At 37.5% G+C, this 22,393-nt stretch overlaps 1 protein-coding gene across 2 annotated transcripts; it reads left to right on the top strand.

The window, feature by feature from the left end:
• Window positions 1–34: 34 nt before the first annotated feature.
• Window positions 35–20,799, top strand: LOC108273204 (dTDP-D-glucose 4,6-dehydratase). 2 transcript variants are annotated; one of them, XR_006983403.2, is made up of 14 exons: window positions 35–147; window positions 384–620; window positions 722–788; window positions 900–968; window positions 2,366–2,456; window positions 2,543–2,685; window positions 3,402–3,500; window positions 3,605–3,664; window positions 3,762–3,805; window positions 3,882–4,047; window positions 4,713–4,768; window positions 7,311–7,414; window positions 18,966–19,063; window positions 19,526–20,799. XR_006983403.2 is itself a non-coding variant. In XM_017482312.3 (13 exons), exons 2-13 carry the CDS (start codon window positions 532–534, stop codon window positions 19,591–19,593), a joined length of 1,050 nt encoding a protein of 349 aa, XP_017337801.1. In that variant the 5' UTR covers window positions 36–147; window positions 384–531; the 3' UTR covers window positions 19,594–20,799. The 2 variants fall into 2 exon arrangements, 1 of the variants encoding a protein (XP_017337801.1); XM_017482312.3 differs by lacking the exon at window positions 7,311–7,414 and having other exon boundaries at window positions 36–147.
• The last annotated feature ends 1,594 nt before the right edge of the window (window positions 20,800–22,393 follow it).

Here is a 22,393-nt window from a genome sequence, read left to right as displayed (position 1 = left end):
TAGTAGAGCCAATGATAATGCAGTGAAGGAGGGAAGACGATTTGGGGCAACGCTGGCAGTAAAGACGATACGTGTCAACACTGCCGGAAAGCGTTTAAATGTGTCGGAAAGATTGCTTGTGACGGTGGCCATACACCACCTACGAAGGTATATCGTTTTTTGATATAATAAACTTTATTAACTGACAGCACGGTTTAGTTATTGCGAGGGAATATGTGTCTAGTCATCAGAGAGTGAAGAGACTTACAGTGAATACGTTGAATATTTTAGAGTGTTAGCTATGTAACTGTGTACTATGTGTTATGCATAGCACGATAGCTGTAGGCTACAGTGATCTGTTACTTGTGTTGTTTTTCCATCTTCTACTTATTACTGTCAATTAGACTTAGCCTTGGTACATTGAAATCGACTGAGATGGTGGACCACAGCTTCATGGAGAGGTTGTTGCGAGGTAAAATTTTACAGAGGAAAAGATCACTTGCTCTAAACTAACTAAAATATTCAAAGAATTTGAAGAACTTTGTAGAGGAAATGTCAGTTAAAAGTGAGAGCGATGACGTCAGCAACAAACCACAGCTGGCCTGTAAGACTGTTCTTGTTACTGGGGGAGCTGGGTTCATGTAAGTGCTATCTATCTATCTATTTATTTATTTATTTATTAATATGCATTATATTTTGCTTTGTTGATGGGCAACATTAATTATTTATTTCCCCCAATTAGTGGGTCACATCTGATCTTACTTTTGGCTGCAAGATATCCTCTGTGGCGAATCATCAATGTTGATTCAGTGAGTTTTCTTATTCAGTTTATGTATAACCACATGAGCACTTATCTGAGTGCATCAGCCATTGTTTTTTTAAATAGAATTTATTAAGATATTCTATCTTATTTGTTTCAGTTGAATTATTGTTCAAGTTTGAAGAATCTAATTTATCTTGAGAACACAAGTACTTACAAATTCATTCAGGTAAGTCTTGCACTTATGTTTGTATTGTGGCCAACCTTTCTTCACACTGCGATCAACATTCATTAGGCTGTTTAAAGAACGATATTGCTACTGTGTTACTGTGTGTACCAGCTTTCTGAGTGATTATGTCCATGAAGATTCTTTATTCCACAAATGCCAGACTAAAGTGGATGCTTGAATGGATCCGTGTGTAGAGAGTTGTTCAGAAAAAGCTGAGCCTTCCTCATCCTCCTTACGATCCAATTTTGCAAAGCTTCTCAGTTTGCCTTAATTTTCTTTCTCTACTTTGTTACTCCATGGCAGAGTTTTGATTTTGCTTGCAAGGTTGCTAACTAAACAATATCATTTACATATAGTGGATCAATGACATGCCTCAATAGGCTGATTGACCATTTAGAGCTGTGTACAGTTAAAGAAAAAAAGTATTTGAACCCCTGCTGATTTTGTACGTTTGCCCACTGACAAAGAAATGATCATTCTATAATTTTAATGGTAGATTTATTTGAACAGTGAGAGACAGAATAACAAAAAAATCCAGAAAAATGCATGTCAAAAATGTTATAAATTGATTTGCATTTTAATGAGGGAAATAAGTATTTGACCCCCTCTCAATCAGAAAGATTTCTGGCTCCCAGGTGTCTTTTATACAGGTAACGAGCTGAGATTAGGAGCACACTCTTAAAGGGAGTGCTCCTAATCTCAGCTTGTTACCTGTATAAAAGACACCTGTCCACAGAAGCAATCAATCAATCAGATTCCAAACTCTCCACCATGGCCAAGACCAAAGAGCTCTACAAGGATGTCAGGGACAAGATTGTAGACCTACACAAGTCTGGAATGGGCTACAAGACCATTGCCAAGCAGCTTGTTGAGAAGGTGACAACAGTTGGTGCGATTATTCGCAAATGGAAGAAACAAAATCAGCAGGGGATCAAATACTTTTTCCCTCACTGTATATATTCACTGATGGTTGATAATCATATTTGAAAACTGCAATAATGCCAAATATACCTATAAGGTTTGGGACAATGGGAGGAGAAACTTAAGAATCCATTTGAACATACTCAAAATCCGAAGTAGTACTGTTTTTTTTTTTTTTTTTTTTTTTTTTTTTTTTTTTTTCTCTTCTTCAGTAAATGTACCAAGATCGGGACATTGCTTAGTCAGTTTATGTTCACTAGCATCCTGTTTATTAGTGATGCTTTAAAAAAAAAAAGGTCGGGTAACATCAATTTTGCTCTTTAATTTTATGATAAATTTTTCCTCATTTTTAAACTGTTTGCTTGTTTGCTACAAAATATTTTGTATGCACTAAATTATCTAACAATTAACAGTGGTTTGATGTGTAAAATTCCTGATCTCCAACTTCTAATTACTTTTTATCCTTCTCACAACAGGGGGATGTATGTGACCAATATTTTATTGATCATATCTTTTCTACTGAAAATATAAACATTGTTTTTCATTGTGCTGCTCAATCACACGTTGGTGAGTAATGGTCTGGAGATTTTATTACATAATACAGGCGGTAGTCATTCCTGATACCTTTGCATATGTTTTCAAATATCCCTTAGAGAATTCCTTCCTGTATCCATCCCAGTTCATGCATGTAAATGCAGCTGGCACAACTCTACTACTCCAAGCAGCATTTGAATCTGGAGTTGAAAAGTTCATCTATATGAGCACCGATGAGGTGTATGGAGACAGTCTGGACAAGGTCAGTCGCACTTCAGTGAACATAGTTCTTAGTTGCCTGTAAGCTCAAATTAGTGTCTTTAGATTCAAATGTACACTAATTAATTGAATTTTGTTAGGAACGCCTTAATGCTTATTATATTGTCTAGTCACACAGTCGGAAGTAGTATGGATAAGTATTCAAAGCCATTCAGTAGTGGAACTTATTTTCTTATATATTTTTTTTAGTACCAGGATTGTAAATTACAGAAGTAACATTGATGGGTTAGCAAGTTTAACTAGTGTTACATTCAAATGGGGGTCATGTTCACTGTGTTTAAAAGTAGATTCTGCATGAATGGTTCACTCTGTGGGAATTCACTTGGGAAGCCTAAATTTGAGGAAATAGTGGTTTGAGTTAGTTACATTAATTAGCAATACAGCGATACTTTGTATTTAAAGACCCATCAAAGAAACAAGGGTGTTCTGAAGTTGTAGAAATTTTGAACTCCTATAAACAGGTAAGGTTGTCTATTCACAAGAACTTTTAGTATTAATATTGTATAAGGAGCTATGTTTCATTGTTTTGCCTACCAGATGTCACTAGCAAGCACTTGTGTTGAAATGCATGATCATTTTGACAGGATCAAAACTGTGAGTGAAGTGGTGAGCCTATCATATTAGTCATGCCTTTTTGGGAAAGTCCTTTCCTTTGGTTAAAATGTAACCTGTTTATTCCTGGTTATCTTCTTTTGGCAGTATTTTGATGAGTCGAGCCCAAAACGGCCAACCAATCCATATTCAACATCAAAAGCTGCAGCTGAAAACAGTGTGATGTCGTACTGGAAAAATCACAAGGTATTAAAATATCATTGGTGAATATAGTGTCCTCACTGTTTATTCATCATATTGCTCATATTTCACTGAGGTTTCAGTGTTTTGTTATCTTGTATATATTTTAGTTCCCTGTAGTAATTGCACGGAGCAGTAATGTATATGGACCACGGCAGTATCACGAAAAGGTATGCAAAATGTTGCATTTTATTAAGTGTTTTCTTCACCTTTATGAGTAATCATTAAACGTGTAGCTGTTTTTGTCTTGATTTTTTTTTTTTACAGGTTATTCCAAGATTTCTATTTCTCTTACAACAGGACCAAAAATGGTGAGACTGTATTCCTTACACTGGAATTAAAATAACTATTACCTAAGCAAATCGAGTTCTGTTCTCTTCCATATAGCACTATTCAGGGGACAGGCCTCCAGTCCCGTCACTTTCTCTATGTAGATGATGTGACTGAGGCACTCTTGATACTCATGAAGAGGGGAATCATTGGAGAGATTTACAACATTGCAGCCAACTTTGAAATTGCAATCATACAGCTGGCTAGAGACCTGGTGAAAATGGTAATTTCTTTAGTCAGATTTTACATGGCCGCACTCCTCTCAGCATTTTTTCTCTTCTATATAAACAGCACCTACATTGTGTATATGCACTGAAGAAATTTGATAATATTCTTGTAGATCATAACATTCTTTGATAAAATTCTGGGGTAGACGTTTTTCAGTCTGGTTGATCATGACTGAATAGTCTGATACCTCCAACCAGAAGGCAGTAGGGTAAACAGGTAGTGGTTTTTGGGTGTGTGGGGTGCCTGGTGATGCTGAGGGCTCCTCTCAGATATTTCATATTGTAAATACACTTTTTTGCTGACAGAGCTGTCCCGATTATATGCTGGTCTGCCCTGGCCACCTGTTTGAAATTTGGTAGCATTCTTGTCTTTGTGGTACAGACCCTTTTGGGCTTCTGTTTATCTATGATGTTTTCTTACCTGTTCATTCTTTAGCCACCCTTTGAGCTGTACATATAATCAATAGGAATGTAACAATCAGTAGATAATGGCTGGCTTTTTTTTTATCTGAAGGTTTACTAACCTAATTAGATTGTTAATGCAAATGTGTAAGCATATAAAATAAACTAAATGTTTTAAAGCTCATCTAACATTTATATCTGTGCAATTTATTATATTACTTATTATTATATAATAATTACTATTGTAATTATTTCCTAGGTGAAAACTGCTTCTAATGACAAGTTGGATGATTGGATACTATTTGTTGATGATAGGTGTGTATGAAACAATTCTTTGTATACGATTATAATATATCTTCATAAAATATTTATATAGGCTGATTGTGTGTACAAGGCTAATAATACAGTCAGTGGCCCATTTGTTAGGTATACTTGGGTATAGATTCACTAATTCACTCATTTTGTAGATAGGCACACTTTATAGGTATACAGTTACCTTCTATGGTCCATTTGTTCATGTACACCAGGGGTTCTCAAACCTTTTGCATCCAGAGACCTTTCTAAGTGTGACAAAATAATCATAATGATCCACATACTGCCTCAGCACAAGTTTTTATATGAACAAATTTAAGAAGATTATTTAAATGGAAAATAAGTGTATTATTTAATTGTGTAAATTTTTTTTTGCCAATTTATTGGCCCTAAAATAACTGTATTCTTATTCTTCAATCACATACACAGAACATTTTCATTAAACTTTTCACTAAATTACAGTTTATATTATTTATAGGACTTGTTTGAGTTACTGATGTTTGGATTAAACCAATATAAATTGATCAAATTGATCAGTGAAATAGTTATTATATAGCTAATGAAGCTGGGTTAAGACTCTTTACACAGGAAATTTGGTATTCATGAAAATCTAGTAAATTCGGGGGGAAAAAACATTCGTATTCTACTCGTAAGTGTAAATTTACACGTTAAGAAGACTAACAAATGTATAACTTAACTTGATTGTCTTCATGTCATGGCACTTTTATATGTGGAATATACTTTAGTTACATTTAAATAAGTGTAAATTGTGTGTTTTTATTAGCCAACATTTACAGCATTTAGCAGACACCCTTGTCCAGAGTGACTTATAGAAGTATTTTGGAGTCTTTATCAAAAATACATCCTCATGCTAGTTCACTAGGTCAGGGACTAATAATACTACGTTAATTCAGTGTGTGAAAATCAATCTTTTTCATAAACTCAGCAAAAAAAAGAAACGTCCTCTCACATCAGCTGCTTTTATTTCTAGCAAATTTCTTAACATGTGTAAATATTTATATTAACATAAAAAGATTCAACTGAACAAGTTTCACCGACATTTGACGAATAGAAATGGAATAATATCAAAAGTAACAGTCAGTATCTGGTGTGGCCACTAGTGTTGGGTCCGGGTCCACCTTTTTTGAGTTCGAGTCGAGACCAAGTGCTTAACCAATTGAGTCCAAGTCCAAAAGGGGCAGAGTTGGACTCACGTCCGAGTCCTTAATGGCCGAGTCCGAATCGACTCTGGCCGATTCCAGAAAGTAATTAAATTGAAAAAAGATTTGAAATTACAACTGTAAACTCAACGCTGAGCTGTATAATTAATATTTTAACCTTCACAAACCAATGGCAACATAAATGTTACAAAAAAATACCACAATTACATCTTGCCATTGCCATTTAATATTTTTATTTCTTGTCATCAGCACCTCAGCTAGTTTCCTATGAAAAAATGGTTTCAAAGAAAAAAGGGATATAGAGGTATATGTAAAACTTTCATTATATTACAAGTGTATGAAAATACAAATGAACCTGTTTTGTTATTGTATCACACTATATTGTCCTCCAGTTCAAGTTGACATTTCAAGGATTTGATGCCTCTCCCCCACAGTTATATAGGCTGAAAGAGTACAGAGTAGAGTTACATTTAGCAGAATGTCATAACAAACTTCATGCTTTATTACTGCTTTTAATCTGTCTATGAATGACAACAAACTCATTTCTGAACACAGCTCTGTTCTTTTAAAAAAAAATTAAATAAATAATAATAATCATAATTACTAAAATAAAAAATCCCTATCAGCAGGATTTATGATATTTACTACATTAAGAAGTACATTTCACATTTTACATGAAATTCAAGACTGGAATCACCAAATGCTAATGATTAGGTCTGGGTGATATGACTACAATCTTATTTCATGATAACTATACATTTTCTCAGGTAGGTCAAAAATATCAGTAGTATTCAGTAAGAAATACTACAGAAATTGAATAAAACAATTCAATGTAAAATAAGATAGACTTCACTGTATGACACATACAGGGATTCTTATTAAATTTACTGAAGTTATTCAGTCAAATGAGTAGATTCAAAATAAAGTTCTAATCTTAGTCTTCCATGTTTAAATGCATCTTTATATTTTTTTTACTCTGCAAAAGTGATTAAAGTTAAATGTAGTGAAGGTTAATGTTTTGTTTTTTAAAAATCTCAAGTAAAAGTCAAAGTCCATGTCTCTCAAGTAAAAGTAAAAGTCCATGTCAAGTTTGAGTACAAATTTACCTGAGTGCGTGACAAGTCCGAGTTCTTTCATAATCGACTCAAGTCCGGGCTCGAGTACCCCAAGTCTAGTGGCCACCAGCTGCTTTAAGTAATGCATCTCATCGTCATGAACTGCACCACATTTGTCAGTTCTTGCTGTGAGATGTTATTCCACCCTTCCACCAAGGCATTTGCAAGTTCTCGATCTGGGGGGGACACATGGTTACGTGTAATTTTCCACTGCAAGGATGATCAACTGTCCTTTCTGTCTCCCTGTAGCACTGTCTTAGGCATCTTGCATTACAGACATTGCAGTTTATTGCTCTGGCCACATCTGCAGTCCTCATGCCTCCCTGCAGCAGGCCTATGGCATGTTCATGCAGGTGAGAAGGAACCCTAGGCATCTTTCTTCTGGTGTTTTTCAGAGTCAGTAGAAAGGTCTCTTTAGTGTCCTAAGTTATTGTAACTGTGATCTTATTTGCCTACCGCCTGTAAACTGTTCGTGTCTTAAGGACTGTTCCACAGGTGCATGTGCAATAATTGTTTATGGTTATTGAACAAGCATGAAAAACATTGTTTAAACCCTTTCCAATAAAGATGTTTAAAGCTTATTTGGATTTTACAAATTATATTTAAAATACAGTATCCTGAAAAAGGGATGGGTTTTTTTTTTTTTTGCTGAGTTTATTATTGGCAATTAATTAAAGAATATTAAAGAAAAAAAGCAATCCAACACAAACCCATAAATTAAGACAAGTAAAAGCAGTCATTCAATTATGACAAAAGATTTTAAGCTGTGTAATAACGGAGGACAGCCCAGTCTTTCTGCACATACTTATGCCACAGCTGATAGAAGATTTAGCACCTACTTATTATTATTTATATAAAAATTATTGAATATTGTTATTGGCATCCAGGTGAGTCAAAGCAGCTTCCATTTCTGCCTTTACTCTCATCGTTCATTTCATGCTTCCAGCTGACTGTGCACTTAAACTTTTATGCAGTTTTGTGGGCATCACTAAATACAATTGCACTGTGTTGGGAACTCGTTTCGGACCTTACGGGTGATCAACATAGGCATGCAAGTACGAAGAAAATCAACATTTCTGAAATTTGTGTAAATCCGGCAGAAAATATTTAGCTTTGTTTGGTTATGCAAACGTGACTTAAATGAAGCCCAGTAATAGTGAATATAATAACATTGATAATGGTTGGTTTTGATTTGCACCACAGTAATTGAATAAATAAATAAAAAGATCAGGGACACTTTGAGAACCATGGCTATACATATTTACTCACGTGTATGTGTGTGGTGCTGGCACAAACAATTCATCCTACACAAACATATTCATCCTACAATGTGCTGTGGTCAGAAACTGAGCACTAATGAAGAGAAAGAGGATTTATGTATGCATGGAAATATGCTATAGCCTCTAACTGTACACCTACAGTGGTGCTTGAAAGTTTGTGAACCCTTTAGAATTTTCTATATATCTGCATAAATATTACCTAAACCATCATCAGAATTTCACACAAGTCCTAAAAGTAGACAAAGCGTCACCTTTGGGATGAACAGGAGTCGTGACTACCCCAGGCTTCCTCGCCCAAAATCAGTGCCTGACCTCACTGATGCTATTGTGGCTGAATGGGCAAATTCCCACTACAATGCTTCAAAGTCTAGAAGGCGTGATGGTTAGGTGTCCAAAGATTTTTGCCCATATAGTGTATATCTTTTTTGTTGTTCATGCTCATATGGATACCCTAAAGTTTGCACTTCCTAAAAACAGTTTATGCCCAAGTCACACCCTATTTTCAGTGGATAATATCACATGGATACTGTAGACTTGTCCCTAAGAACTGTTGCTGTAATCAGGAAGACTGGTGCCAGATGTGGCCTGTTTCCTTGTTATTTCATGACTAATTAAGGAGATAAAAGGTCTAGTTACATTTGCATTTGGTACCTGTTCACGGGAATGCTCAATATGCAGTCCAAAGAGGTGTTAATGCAAGTGAATGAGGCCATCGTTAGGCTGAAAAAATAAAACTGACCTATCAGAGAGATAGCAGAAACTTTAGGAGTGGCCAAATCAGCAATGTGGTACATTCTTAAAAAGAAAGAATACACTGGTGAACTCAACACCACCAAGAAGCCGGGAAGACCACACAAGACAACAACAGTGGATGATTGCAGAATTCTTTCCTTGATGGGGGGGGGGAAAAAACCTTAACATCTGGCCAAGTCAAGAACACACTCATGGAGGTAGGCGTATCATTGTCACAGTCGACAATCAAGAGTCGCCTTCATGAACGTAAATACAGAGGTTTTACCTCAAGATTTTTTGGTTTTGGGTGTAGGGCAGGCTGCAATCGCTGCTATCTTATCCATTTGGGGATGCACCTACCCATGACCCAAGTGGAAGCCCAGATACCATATTCCACCTGCCCAATTATACAGTTCTTTGTGTTCAGTGTGAGTCCTGCCTGTCTCAAGGATCTCACGATAGCCCCAGATGTTGCAAGTGCTGCTGCCAATTATTTACTATAAATGATTGTCATCTAAGGCAGCAGTGTAATGCTTAATTTGTAAATAGCAGGGTCCCGGAACATAGTATGAGATCAATCTGTCAAGTGATTAGGGGAGGGAGAAGTAACATTTGAGCAATCACATTAGCGGACCAACTCAAGTGATTAACAACTTGAATCAACTGTCAAAACAGAAACAATGTAATCAACACAAGCAGGGCCACAGTAAATTAAGATAATGTGGCACTTACCTTTCCTTTTAGTTGTTTAAAATAGACCATCTTTCGTGCTTTGCTTCTGGTGTCTTTTGTAGTCCTGTGTTCTTCTGAAATCCATGACCTTGTATATGGAATGCGGTTAAACTGAGATAGTGGAGGTCCAGCAAGGCAGAGAAATAGAAGCGATGAAATTGTGGAGGTGTTGAGAGATGCCCGTTTGGCATTGCAAATTAAGTTCATTTGAGGAAAAACCCCTCTCACACTCTGCACTTGAAATCGGAACAGTATTGACCGCATGTAAATTAAGAATATTTTTTCGCCATCGTTCCATATCTCCAATTGAAAATATGAAACTTCCCCTCCCCTCCCACCTCACAGAAACACACACAAGTCCACCAATTACAAAAGGGAAGTCATTTATTACCATGGAAATAGGAATAGTTTTAGTAGTAAAATTGAATCGATCACCTCCATAACATGGCATGGACTACACACTGCATATAGCTCATTTCTTACTGTTATTATTATTGTTTTACATTTAAAAGGTATATAGCAAGTTATTGACTACATTATCATTATTATACTTGATTTTTCATGAAACATATGTAGGCTACAGGTCAGCATGAATGTCTTTCACTGTCGCATGAGATGGGGAATCCACCAAAACAGGCGCTGGATCTAAATTCGGAGGTTCCGTATCCGGCTTGTTCCGGCACAAATTAATCCCTGCAGCAGTAGCATATACATTGAGTGGGTGGCGGATTCTGTCCATGAGTCGTTGCTGGGGCGCCAAATAACTGGAAGTATGGCAAACTGGTGTAACCTGAACAGAGTGGAAAAGGTTGTATTTTTCATGAGATATTGGGGTCAAGGGACTCTGCCAATACCCCTTTGCCTAACTGATTGAACAGTTCATCAATGTGAGGCATTGGATATGTCAAACTTAGACACACCGTGGACTTTTGAAAAGTCCACACAAAAACGGACTGACCCATTGCCTTGGGCACCAAGACCACCAGGCTGCTTTAGTTACTGTGGGACTCTTCGATTACCCCCATGTCATGCATAGCGTTGAGTTCATCCCGAACCACATTTTTCTTGTGTTCAGGGAGCCGGTATGGGTGGCTGTGTACAACCATATCTGGAGGACTCTCAATGTGATGTTCTGTCAGGTTGGTGCAACCAGGTAGAGGAAAACCACATCAGAAAATTCCTCCTGCAACCTGGCAGCCTGTGAACATGTTAACATTTTTTTTTTTCTTTCAGTAAATATATTTCCAATGAGGTTATTCACATGAAATTTTCACCAGACATCAGTATTTAACTCAAGAAATTAAGAAATATAAAGAATTCACAAAATTAAAGTCCATCAATAAAGTTATGTGTAATAAAATGGAATGACGCAGGAAAAAAGTATTGAACGTGCTAAGAAAAAGTAGTTCTCCAAGGCAAGGTAAGGCAAGAAACCAGCTGAAATCAGTAAGTAATTATACCTCCTATCTGTGCAAATTAATATCAGAAGTAGAGTCAGAAGTAGAGTCAGAAGAATAGTCATAAGAGTAGTCCAAGAGCCAAGGACCACTTGGAAAGAGCTCCAGAAACAATTGGAGGCAGCAGGTGCCATCGTCACAGAGAAAATAAAAGGCAACGCACTCTATTTGACGGTACCTCGAATAGTGAAGGCTACAGCAGGGGGAAGAGCTTTCTCTTATAGAGCCCCACAGTTTTAAACAGATTGGTCCAGTAGTAATTGAGCCACTTCTAAATATAATCAATTCTTCCCTAAGCAGTGGCTATGTACCTAAATCACTTAAATTAGCAGTTATTAAACCCTTGATTAAAAAACCTGATCTTGACCCGTCTCAATTGTCCAACTATAGACCAATATCAAATCTCCCCTTCATCTCTAAGATTTTAGAAAAGGTTGTAGCAAAGCAGTTATGCTTGTACTTAGATAGGAATAACATTCATGAAATATATCAGTCAGGATTTAGACCTCATCATAGCACAGAGACAGCGTTAGTTAAAGTAGTAAATGACCTTCTACTGACTTACGATCAGGGTTGTGTCTCGCTGCTTGTGTTACTCGACCTTAGTGCAGCTTTTGATACTATAGATCACACTATTCTCCTTGATGGATTAGAAAATGTTGTTGGTATTAAGGGAACAGTCCTCTCCTGGCTCAGGTCTTATCTCACCGATCGTTATCAGTTCGTAGATGTAAATGGTGAATTCTCCATGCGTACTGAGGTTACTTTTGGAGTTCCACAGGGTTCTGTTTTAGGCCCACTGCTTTTTACTTTATATATGCTACCCCTAGGTCAAATTATTCGTAAACATGGAATTAGCTTCCACTGTTATGCTGATGATACACAGTTGTATGTTTCAGCGAAGCCAGAGGACAGACATAAGCTTAGTAAAGTTGAGGATTGTGTAAAGGACATTAGACATTGGATGTTAATTAACTTCCTTCTGCTTAATTCTGATAAAACAGAAATACTTTTATTAGGCCCACGTGTAGCTAGAAGTATTCTTTCTGATCACATGGTTACTCTGGATGGTCTTTCTGTTTCATCATGTGCAGCAGTTAAAGACCTTGGAGTGATTATTGACTCCAGCCTATCATTTGATGCTCATGTAGATAATATTACTAGGATAGCCTTCTTTCATCTCAGAAATATTTCTAAAATAAGAAACATATTGTCACTACATGATGCGGAAATACTAGTTCATGCATTCGTCACCTCTAGATTAGATTATTGTAATGCCATACTGTCTGGATGTTCCAGTAGGAATATAAATAAGCTCCAATTAGTCCAGAATGCAGCTGCTAGAGTCCTAACTAGAACTAGAAGATACGACCATATCACACCGGTATTATGAATACTGCATTGGCTCCCAGTAAAATCTTGCATTAATTATAAAATACTCTTATTAACCTATAAAGCACTAAATGGTCTCGCGCCACAATATCTAAGCGACCTTTTGGTTTTATATGATCCGCCACGCCTACTTAGATCAAAAGATGCAGGCTATCTGACGGCACCTCGAATAGTGAAGGCTACAGCAGGGGGAAGAGCTTTCTCTTATAGAGCCCCACAGTTATGGAACAGTCTTCCTATTAGTGTTCGGGACTCAGACACAGTCTCAGTGTTTAAGTCTAAGCTTAAAACATATTTGTTTACTCAAGCCTACCCTGACTAGATTCTGTTCTACTACTTCGCAGTCATAATTATCTTTTTTCTCCCTCTCTCCTTTCGCCGAGCCCCACACAAATTTATGGAGATACTAGAGATCCAGATCCTTTCTGCCTCTGGATGGAGCTCAAATCTTCTTTAATTCCAGACTGCTGGGACTACGGCTGCTCCTAACGCCATACAGACTTCATATAAATCCATAATGAACTTTTTCACACTAACTGTTGTTACCCAGATGAGGATTCAATTCAATTCAATTCAATTCAATTTTATTTGTATAGCGCTTTTTACAATAGACATTGTCTCAAAGCAGCTTTACAGAAATATCAACACGGTATACAGATATTAAAGGTGTGAATTTATCCCAACTGAGCAAGCCACTGAGTGGCGACGGTGGCAAGGAAAAACTCCCTAAGATGTTTTAAGAGGAAGAAACCTTGAGAGGAACCCGACTCAGAAGGGAACCCATCCTCATCTGGGTAACAACAGATATTGTGAAAAAGTTCATTATGGATTTATATGAAGTCTGTATGGCGTTAAGAGCAGCCGTAGTCCCAGCAGTCTGGAATTAAAGAAGATTTGAGCTCCATCCAGAGGCAGAAAGGATCTGGATCTCTAGTATCTCCATAAATTCGTGTGGGGCTCGGCGAAAGGAGAGAGGGAGAAAGTAGAACAGAATCTAGTCAGGGTAGGCTTGAGTAAACAAATACGTTTTAAGCTTAGACTTAAACACTGAGACTGTGTCTGAGTCCCGAACACTAATAGGAAGACTGTTCCATAACTGTGGGGCCCTATAAGAGAAAGCTCTTCCCCCTGCTGTAGCCTTCACTATTCGAGGTACCGTCAGATAGCCTGCATCTTTTGATCTAAGTAGGCGTGGCGGATCATATAAAACCAAAAGGTCGCTTAGATATTGTGGCGCGAGACCATTTAGTGCTTTATAGGTTAATAAGAGTATTTTATAATTAATGCGAGATTTTACTGGGAGCCAATGCAGTATTGATAATATCGGTGTGATATGGTCGTATCTTCTAGTTCTAGTTAGGACTCTAGCAGCTGCATTCTGGACTAATTGGAGCTTATTTATATTCCTACTGGAACATGTAGACAGTATGGCATTACAATAATCTAATCTAGAGGTGACGAATGCATGAACTAGTATTTCCGCATCATGTAGTGACAATATGTTTCTTATTTTAGAAATATTTCTGAGATGAAAGAAGGCTATCCTAGTAATATTATCTACATGAGCATCAAATGATAGGCTGGAGTCAATAATCACTCCAAGGTCTTTAACTGCTGCACATGATGAAACAGAAAGACCATCCAGAGTAACCATGTGATCAGAAAGAATACTTCTAGCTACACATGGGCCTAATAAAAGTATTTCTGTTTTATCAGAATTAAGCAGAAGGAAGTTAATTAACATCCAATGTCTAATGTCCTTTACACAATCCTCAACTTTACTAAGCTTATGTCTGTCCTCTGGCTTCGCTGAAACATACAACTGTGTATCATCAGCATAACAGTGGAAGCTAATTCCATGTTTACGAATAATTTGACCTAGGGGTAGCATATATAAAGTAAAGAGCAGTGGGCCTAAAACAGAACCCTGTGGAACTCCAAAAGTAACCTCAGTACGCATGGAGAATTCACCATTTACATCTACGAACTGATAACGATCGGTGAGATAAGACCTGAGCCAGGAGAGGACTGTTCCCTTAATACCAACAACATTTTCTAATCTATCAAGGAGAATAGTGTGATCTATAGTATCAAAAGCTGCACTAAGGTCGAGTAACACAAGCAGCGAGACACAACCCTGATCGTAAGTCAGTAGAAGGTCATTTACTACTTTAACTAACGCTGTCTCTGTGCTATGATGAGGTCTAAATCCTGACTGATATATTTCATGAATGTTATTCCTATCTAAGTACGAGCATAACTGCTTTGCTACAACCTTTTCTAAAATCTTAGAGATGAAGGGGAGATTTGATATTGGTCTATAGTTGGACAATTGAGACGGGTCAAGATCAGGTTTTTTAATCAAGGGTTTAATAACTGCTAATTTAAGTGATTTAGGTACATAGCCACTGCTTAGGGAAGAATTGATTATATTTAGAAGTGGCTCAATTACTACTGGACCAATCTGTTTAAACAAACATGTAGGTACGGGATCTAGTATGCAAGTTGATGAATTGGCTGAAGAGATTAATGCAGCTAGTTCGGTCTCTCTAAGCGGAGCAAAACACTCTAAACATTGATCTGATATTGCTACATTGTCATGTAATGGGTTTATTACAGTACTGTCCAGTTTTAATTTAATGGCCTGTATTTCACGTCTAATATTTTCAACCTTATCATTGAAAAATTTCATGAAATCTTCACTGCTATGTAATGATTGAGTGTTTCTCTCTGTAGTGGTTTTATTCCTAGTTAATTTTGCTACTGTGTTGAAAAGGAATCTAGAATTGTTTTTGTTGTCTCCTATTAAGGTGGAGAAATAGATTTTTCTAGCATCGCCAAGAGATTTCCTATATTTCAGTAGGCTCTCCTTCCATGCTGCTTGAAATATCACCAGTTTGGTTTGACGCCATTTACGTTCTAATTGTCGAGTTGTCTGTTTTAAGGTTCGCGTTTGATCGTTATACCAGGGTGCTAATTTTTTTTCTCTAATTATTTTCCTTTTGAGTGGAGCCACTCTATCTAGCGTGTAGCGGAGTGTTGACTCCAAGCTTTCAGTCGCCTGATCGAGTTCTGTGTGATCTGACGGTGATCCAAATCTAATTGATGTTTCTGCGAGGTTATTTATGAAGCTTGGTGCAGTAGCTGAAGTGTAGGTACATTTTACACGGTAGCGAGACGAGGTGGAAATATTATGATCAATACGTATTATGAACGAGATAAGATAATGGTCTGAGACAACTTCAGACTGCGGAAAAATGATAATATTTTCTATACTTAGTCCGTATGTTAGTATGAGGTCAAGAGTGTGACCACCATTATGAGTAGGCCCGATTACGTTCTGATTAATCCCTACTGAATCTAAGATGGACACAACCGCTATTCTTAGAGGGTCTTCCAGGTTATCAAAATGAATATTAAAGTCTCCGACGATTAATGCTTTGTCTACAGACACAACCAGGTTTGAGACAAAGTCTGCAAATTCACTAAGAAATTCAGTATATGGCCCTGGGGGTCTGTAAATAATAATTAGAGGAATTGACTTATTTTTTGTGGCTACATAACTTATACTGGTATAAAGAATTTCAAAAGAATTAAATTTATGCTTAGGTTTTTGTGTGACGACTAGATTTTGAGGATGGGTTCCCTTCTGAGTCGGGTTCCTCTCAAGGTTTCTTCCTCTTAAAACATCTTAGGGAGTTTTTCCTTGCCACCGTCGCCACTCAGTGGCTTGCTCAGTTGGGATAAATTCGCACCTTTAATATCTGTATACCATGTTGATATTTCTGTAAAGCTGCTTTGAGACAATGTCTATTGTAAAAAGCGCTATACAAATAAAATTGAATTGAATATTGCTCATGGTCACCTCGCAAGACTCCATTACTAAAGAAAAGGCATGTTGAAGCTCGTTTAAATTTTACTACAACTCATTTGGACAAGCCTATGAAATACTGGGAGAGTGCAGTCTGGTCAGATTAGAGGAAAAATTTTACTTATTGGCTGTCATACTACACACCATGTTTGGAGAAGAAATGGCACTGCACATCACCCTAAAAACACTACACCAACAGTGAAGTGTGGAGGTGAAGCATCATGGTGTGGTGCTGTTTTTCATCACATGGCACTGGCAGACTTCATATAATTGAAGGAATGATGAATGGAGCCCTTTACTGGGAGATTCTTGAGAAGAATCTGCTGCCATCCACCAGGATGATGAAGATGAGACGTGGGTGTAGCTTCCAGCAGGACAATGATCCAAAGCATACAGCAAAGGAAAATCTCAATTGGTTTCAGAGAAAACAAATCAAGGTGGTAGAATGGCCCAGTCAGTCACCTGACTCGAATCCAACTGAACAAGATTTAAAGACAACATGTTTAGAAGAATGTGCCAAAATCACACCTGAATACTGCGGCTGATTAATTTCTTCATAGAGGAAGTGTCTTGTAGCCGTCAGTGTAATCAAAGCCTTCTCCACTAAGTATTAAATAAAGTGGTTAGCGTGTTAATACTTTTTTTGCCGTGTCATTCCACATTATGGACATAAATGTTGTGCATTCTTTATATTTTCAGATTTCTTGAGTTGATACTGATGTCTTGTGAACATTTCATGTGAATAACCTTATTGGAAATATATTTACTGAAAAAAAATGTTGACTCGTTCAATTCTTATTTCTCCCACTGTACCTCCAGTCCCAGCTCCTCCCTCTCTGTAAACACTGTTGCCAGAGCCACAGGAACCGCCTCACTCCACAGTTTTAGGAGATTGACATGGTCTATTTGAAGTGCAATGCCTCTATCCATTCACCTGACCCCATAGTCAACTTTTCCAACTCGCCGTGTGAACTGATAGGTTCCTTGCCACTTTGCGAGTAATTTGGTGCTTGACACTAACTCTAGTCGATCTTTAATCATTTTTAATAATTGCAAAGTAGGGGAAGGATTTATTAAATGTTGGGCTGAACTTGCTGACCATCAATTACTTTCGCTTATTTGAAGGTGTACCTGAGGGTTTTGTCACGTGTGCTCCAGAAGGAAATCCTCAAATGGAATTTCCCTTAAGGGTAGGGACATGGAGCCCACCCTCCTTGTTTTCCTGACCCAGAACAGACATTGACGGCCCAGGCAACAACTCTTCAGCCAACAATGCACACATCCAACCTCGTGCTTTGCTACTGTAGGACCCATCCACAAATATTTCCCCCACTAATATCTGAAAACCTGGCCAGTTCATGATTCAGGGTGAGGTGAGATGATTAACGCCACCTAAATTTTATGCTTTTGTCCCTGGAAATTAATAATGATGGACAGGAGTGGATATTCATGAATATCCCCATGAACACACCTCACCTTCACCAGTCGTGCATTTTCCCAGTGCCCCGCATTGAATCAGGCTTTGATGGACAGTTGTCTGGTTACACTTTGATTCACCCCAGGTTACACCCAAGCAGCCGCCCATTTCCGCGACCCGCTCAAAAAATATGCTTCTGAGTCATCTTATGGTCCTGTCTTTGTGAGGGTGATGTGGGCCAGGCCAGCACCGCTGGGGCTGCTGCTGGAGTTCCTGCCTGCTGGACCAGGCTCTGGAGCACTTGCTGGTCCCCTAGCTGGGCTTCAAGCAGGGCATAGATGGCCTAGTCTTGTCATAGCTCAAGGAGGGCCTGATGCTGGGTCTTGGGGAGGCTGGTTCTTAAATGGCAGAGTTTGTCACCAGAGCTCAACCAAATTGAGCATACTTTTCACTTACTGATGACAAAAATGAGGGCAGTAAGACCCACAAACAAGGAGCAACTAAAGGCAGATACAGTAAAGCAAAGCAATTGAACAAGCAATTATACAGCAAAGCATCTCAGGGGAGGAGACTCAGCATTTGGTGATGTCCATTGCTCCAAACTTCAGGCAGTCATTGAATGCAAAGGATTTGCATCCAAGTATTAAAAATAATCATTACATTTATAATTATTAGTTTGTCCAATTACTTTTAAGCCTGTAAAAATGGAAGGACTATGTAAAAAAAATAATAATTTAGTAATTACTAAATGGTTAATACAATATTTTTGTTAAACCTCTTGAATTAAATATGAAAGTCTACATGTCAATCACATCTTGATTGCTTAATTTAAAATCCATTGTGGTGGTGTATAGAGGCAAAATAAAAATTGTCAATGTACAAATACTTATGGACCAAGCTGTACATCCTAAGGGATGTAGATTTAGACCTACATTAGGGGTTATACAAATTAGTGCTATACAAATATAAATTAATTTAATTAAACTTTAAACTATTACTTGAGGTTTTATTTTTGCATTTTAGACCTGTCAGTGACCTGAGGTACCCCATGATCTCAGATAAAATGCACAAACTTGGATGGAAGCCAAAGGTCCCATGGGAAGAAGGCATCAGAAGGACAAGTAAGGGCATCCTTTGCTTATGTCATACTACTGCTCAAACTATGGAACTGTCTTTCATAGCCTTAAGATTTGAACAACAACCTGTACAACAAAATAAAAACATTAATTTTTCAATATAAATATGGGTGCTTTGACTGCACTTTAGATATTTCATTAATTTCACTAATTTTAGTTACTAATGCTAGTAAAGTTTGATATTACATTAACTATTAACTACACTGCCATGTCTGTACAGCCTTCCTCAAGTGGTAAAAATGCAGCTATAGAGAAGCTTATGCTAACGTTTTGATGTCTAGCCTTATGTAGTTACATACATGTAGTCTTGGAAATATTTCTTGTAAGACCAATATAATATAATCAATATTCAGCATGTGCAGGTAATGGAGATAAGAATTAAATACATACATTTACTGCAGATTTCATGCATGGCCTTATGTCTTTTAATGTCTGCTTTCCTTTCAGTTAAATGGTATGAAGAGAACAAAAGCTACTGGCCAGTGGTCACTGAAAAAGAACCTCAAGGATGTTAAATGTTTATTTCTAAATGCAAACACCCATTTTTACAAATTAGTGTCTGTTTATACATTTACTAAAAACAATGAGGACTGGATCAAATTTTCATAGTTTTTGGCACAATTTGAACTATACAAATTTTTATTAATTTTATTAAAATAGCATTTAAAATATTTTGAAAAAATATTTTCAACTTACGGACTAGACACCGGATATTCTCCTTTAGGATTTTCTGATAGAGAGCAGAATTCATGTTTCTCTCAATTATTGCAAGTTGCCCAGGCCCTAAAGCAGCAAAGCATCCCCACACCATCACACTTCCACCACCATGCCTGACCATAGGTATGATGTTCTTTTTGTGGAATTCTGTGTTTGGTTTACTCCAGATGTAACCGGACCCCTGTCTTCCAAACACTTTCGAATCATCAAGCCATAGAACATTCTCCCAAAAGGTTTGAGGATTATCAAGGTGTGTTTTGGCAAAATTCAGATGGGCCTTAATGTTCTTCTGGGTTAGCACTGGTTATCCACTTTTCCATGGATGGTATTTTTGCCCAGTGTCTTTCTGATAGTGGAGTCATGAACAATGACATTTATTGATGCAAGAGAGGCCTGTAGTTCCTTTGATGTTGTCCTTGGCTCTTTTTGTGACTTCCTGGATGAGTCGTTGCTGTGCTCTTGGAGGAATTTTGGAATGTCGGCCACTTCTGTGAAGGTTTATTACTGTGCCGAGTTTTTCCCTTTGGAGATAATGGCTCTGTGGTTCTTCGGAGTCCCAGAGCCTTTGTAACCCTTCCCAGACTGATGTATTTCAGTCACCTTCTTCCTAATCATTTCTAGAATATCTTTTAATTTTTGGATAGTGTGTTACTGGGCAAGACCTTTTTAACCAACTTCATGCTGTTGAAAAAGTTCTATTTAAGTGCTGATTTGATTGAACAGAGTTTGCAGTAGTCCCGTGAATCTTGCACAATTGCTATATCCTCAACAGCCTCTGGCAACATTACTTAACAAACTGCAACTACTTTATTGTAAATTGTGTATTTCCACAACACACCCTTTCCTTTTTATGCCTTAATTATGTATATTTTATTTAATCTGTGACCCTTCTTTTCTTGTACTGTAAAATGAGTGTGCTTTATTTTTTTTCCTACCTGTGATACTTGTCATTCTTGATTGTATATTTCTTACTACCTTAATTAAAAAGATCCAGATATCACATACTGATGAGGCTGATTTCCATTTTCCTCTAAAATTACAGGTGCAAAGTCTATCAACCAACATGCACTTTGTTTGTTGGTAGATGGATTTTCTATAATCCTGATCATTACATGCTGTATGGACTTTATTCCCATAATATTTGAAAGACAGCTAATGTAATCTACAGCAAAGCATGCTCCTATGTTACCTCTGAAACTTTGCTTCACTAGTTTTTGTAGAATACTTTATCCATAGCTGATTTGGAATGGAACTGTATGTTTCCCACCACCATACCACTCTAATTCAACCTAGGGGAAGGTTATTATCACATGCTGTGAACAGGTGACCTACACACAAACCCCACCACAGTGCATACTGCCCTCTAGTGGCTGAACAATAATAATATTATGACTCCTACACACCAGTCCCATAATTGTAATAATGGTGAATGCACAATTAAACAGTTTATACATACAGGCCCCTCTAAACCTATTGGAACAGAACGACATTTGCATTTAGATCAAAAGATGGATATGAGAAATCATTCCAAACTGTTGTATTGGCTATGCCCAGTGTTTGTGCAATGCCGCTGACTTTCTCTTTTCTCAGCTTCAAAATGGCTTGCTTTTCTCCCATAGACAGCTCTCTGATCTTCATGTTGGCTTATCCTTTTTTTTTTTTTTTTTAACAACAAATGCTTAATTCACTGGTAAAACTGAAGGTAAAACAAAGTAGATGTTCAGAGCTATTAATTGTTTAAACAATCAATCTGACTGGACATACCAGGGTAACAAGAAGCACCTGCTAGTGATAGGTTCCAATATTTTTGCTCGCCTACAAATTGGGTCGTCTGACACAAAATGCGCTATGTTCTATTTTGTTTAATACATCCACATATAAATAACATGATATATATTCAGGATAAGCAGAAATTCTAAAAACTTATTCAGCTCTTTTGATCTCAAACCCAAATGTCTACAGCAAAAACAAATGAATTGGCCTTGCTGTTCCAATAGTTTGGAGGGAACTGTTAAATAAGCCATGAATAGGATTTCTAACTCTGCTTCATTGCTCTGCTTCCAGCAGTAGACACATTTTGGATACAGGCCTATCCACCTGGTCTGTTTTTGCCGCAAGTTGGACTTTTCGAACAAATCCATTTTTGACAGCATAGGTTTTAATTACTCTTCCCATCAAACAGGATCCATGATGGCAACAGGGTTATTATAGTTTTAAAAATATTTCTAGTTTGTATTATTTTGTATTTTGGTTTTCAATTTCACTTTCCTTTCAGTTAGTTTTAATGGTGCATAAATAGATTTGTTTTTAGTTTTTGAAAATCATTACTTTTCAAAAACAACAATAATGTTACAAAATAAATTACTTCTACATATATTTCAGTTGATCATGTTGTGATCAACTGTGCCCCAGTAGCCATATCACCCTGCGGCTCTCACCTGGTTTCCAACTGAAGCTAAGCAGGGTTGAGCCTGGCCAGTACCTGGTTGGGATACCTCCTGGGGAAAACAAAGGTTGCTGCTGGTAGTGGTATTAGGGAGGTCAGGAGGGTGTGCCCAGGGCCCGGGCTCGAGTCCTGCCAGGGCCACAGGCCACAGA

Source organism: Ictalurus punctatus, chromosome 12, assembly GCF_001660625.3.
Source record: "Ictalurus punctatus breed USDA103 chromosome 12, Coco_2.0, whole genome shotgun sequence".
NCBI classification, from domain to species: Eukaryota; Metazoa; Chordata; class Actinopteri; order Siluriformes; family Ictaluridae; genus Ictalurus; species Ictalurus punctatus.
The sequence above is the reverse complement of the archived record's forward strand: the minus strand, read 5'-3'. Positions and strand labels throughout refer to the sequence as shown.

Coding starts and splice junctions, on each gene's coding strand:
- LOC108273204 (XM_017482312.3), top strand. CDS start 532: ATGTCAGTTAAAAGTGAGAGCGATGACGTCAGCAACAAACCACAGCTG. Junction 3,665..3,761: donor CACGGCAGTATCACGAAAAG/GTATGCAAAATG, acceptor TTTTTTTTACAG/GTTATTCCAAGATTTCTATT. Junction 19,064..19,525: donor AGAAGGCATCAGAAGGACAA/GTAAGGGCATCC, acceptor CTTTCCTTTCAG/TTAAATGGTATGAAGAGAAC.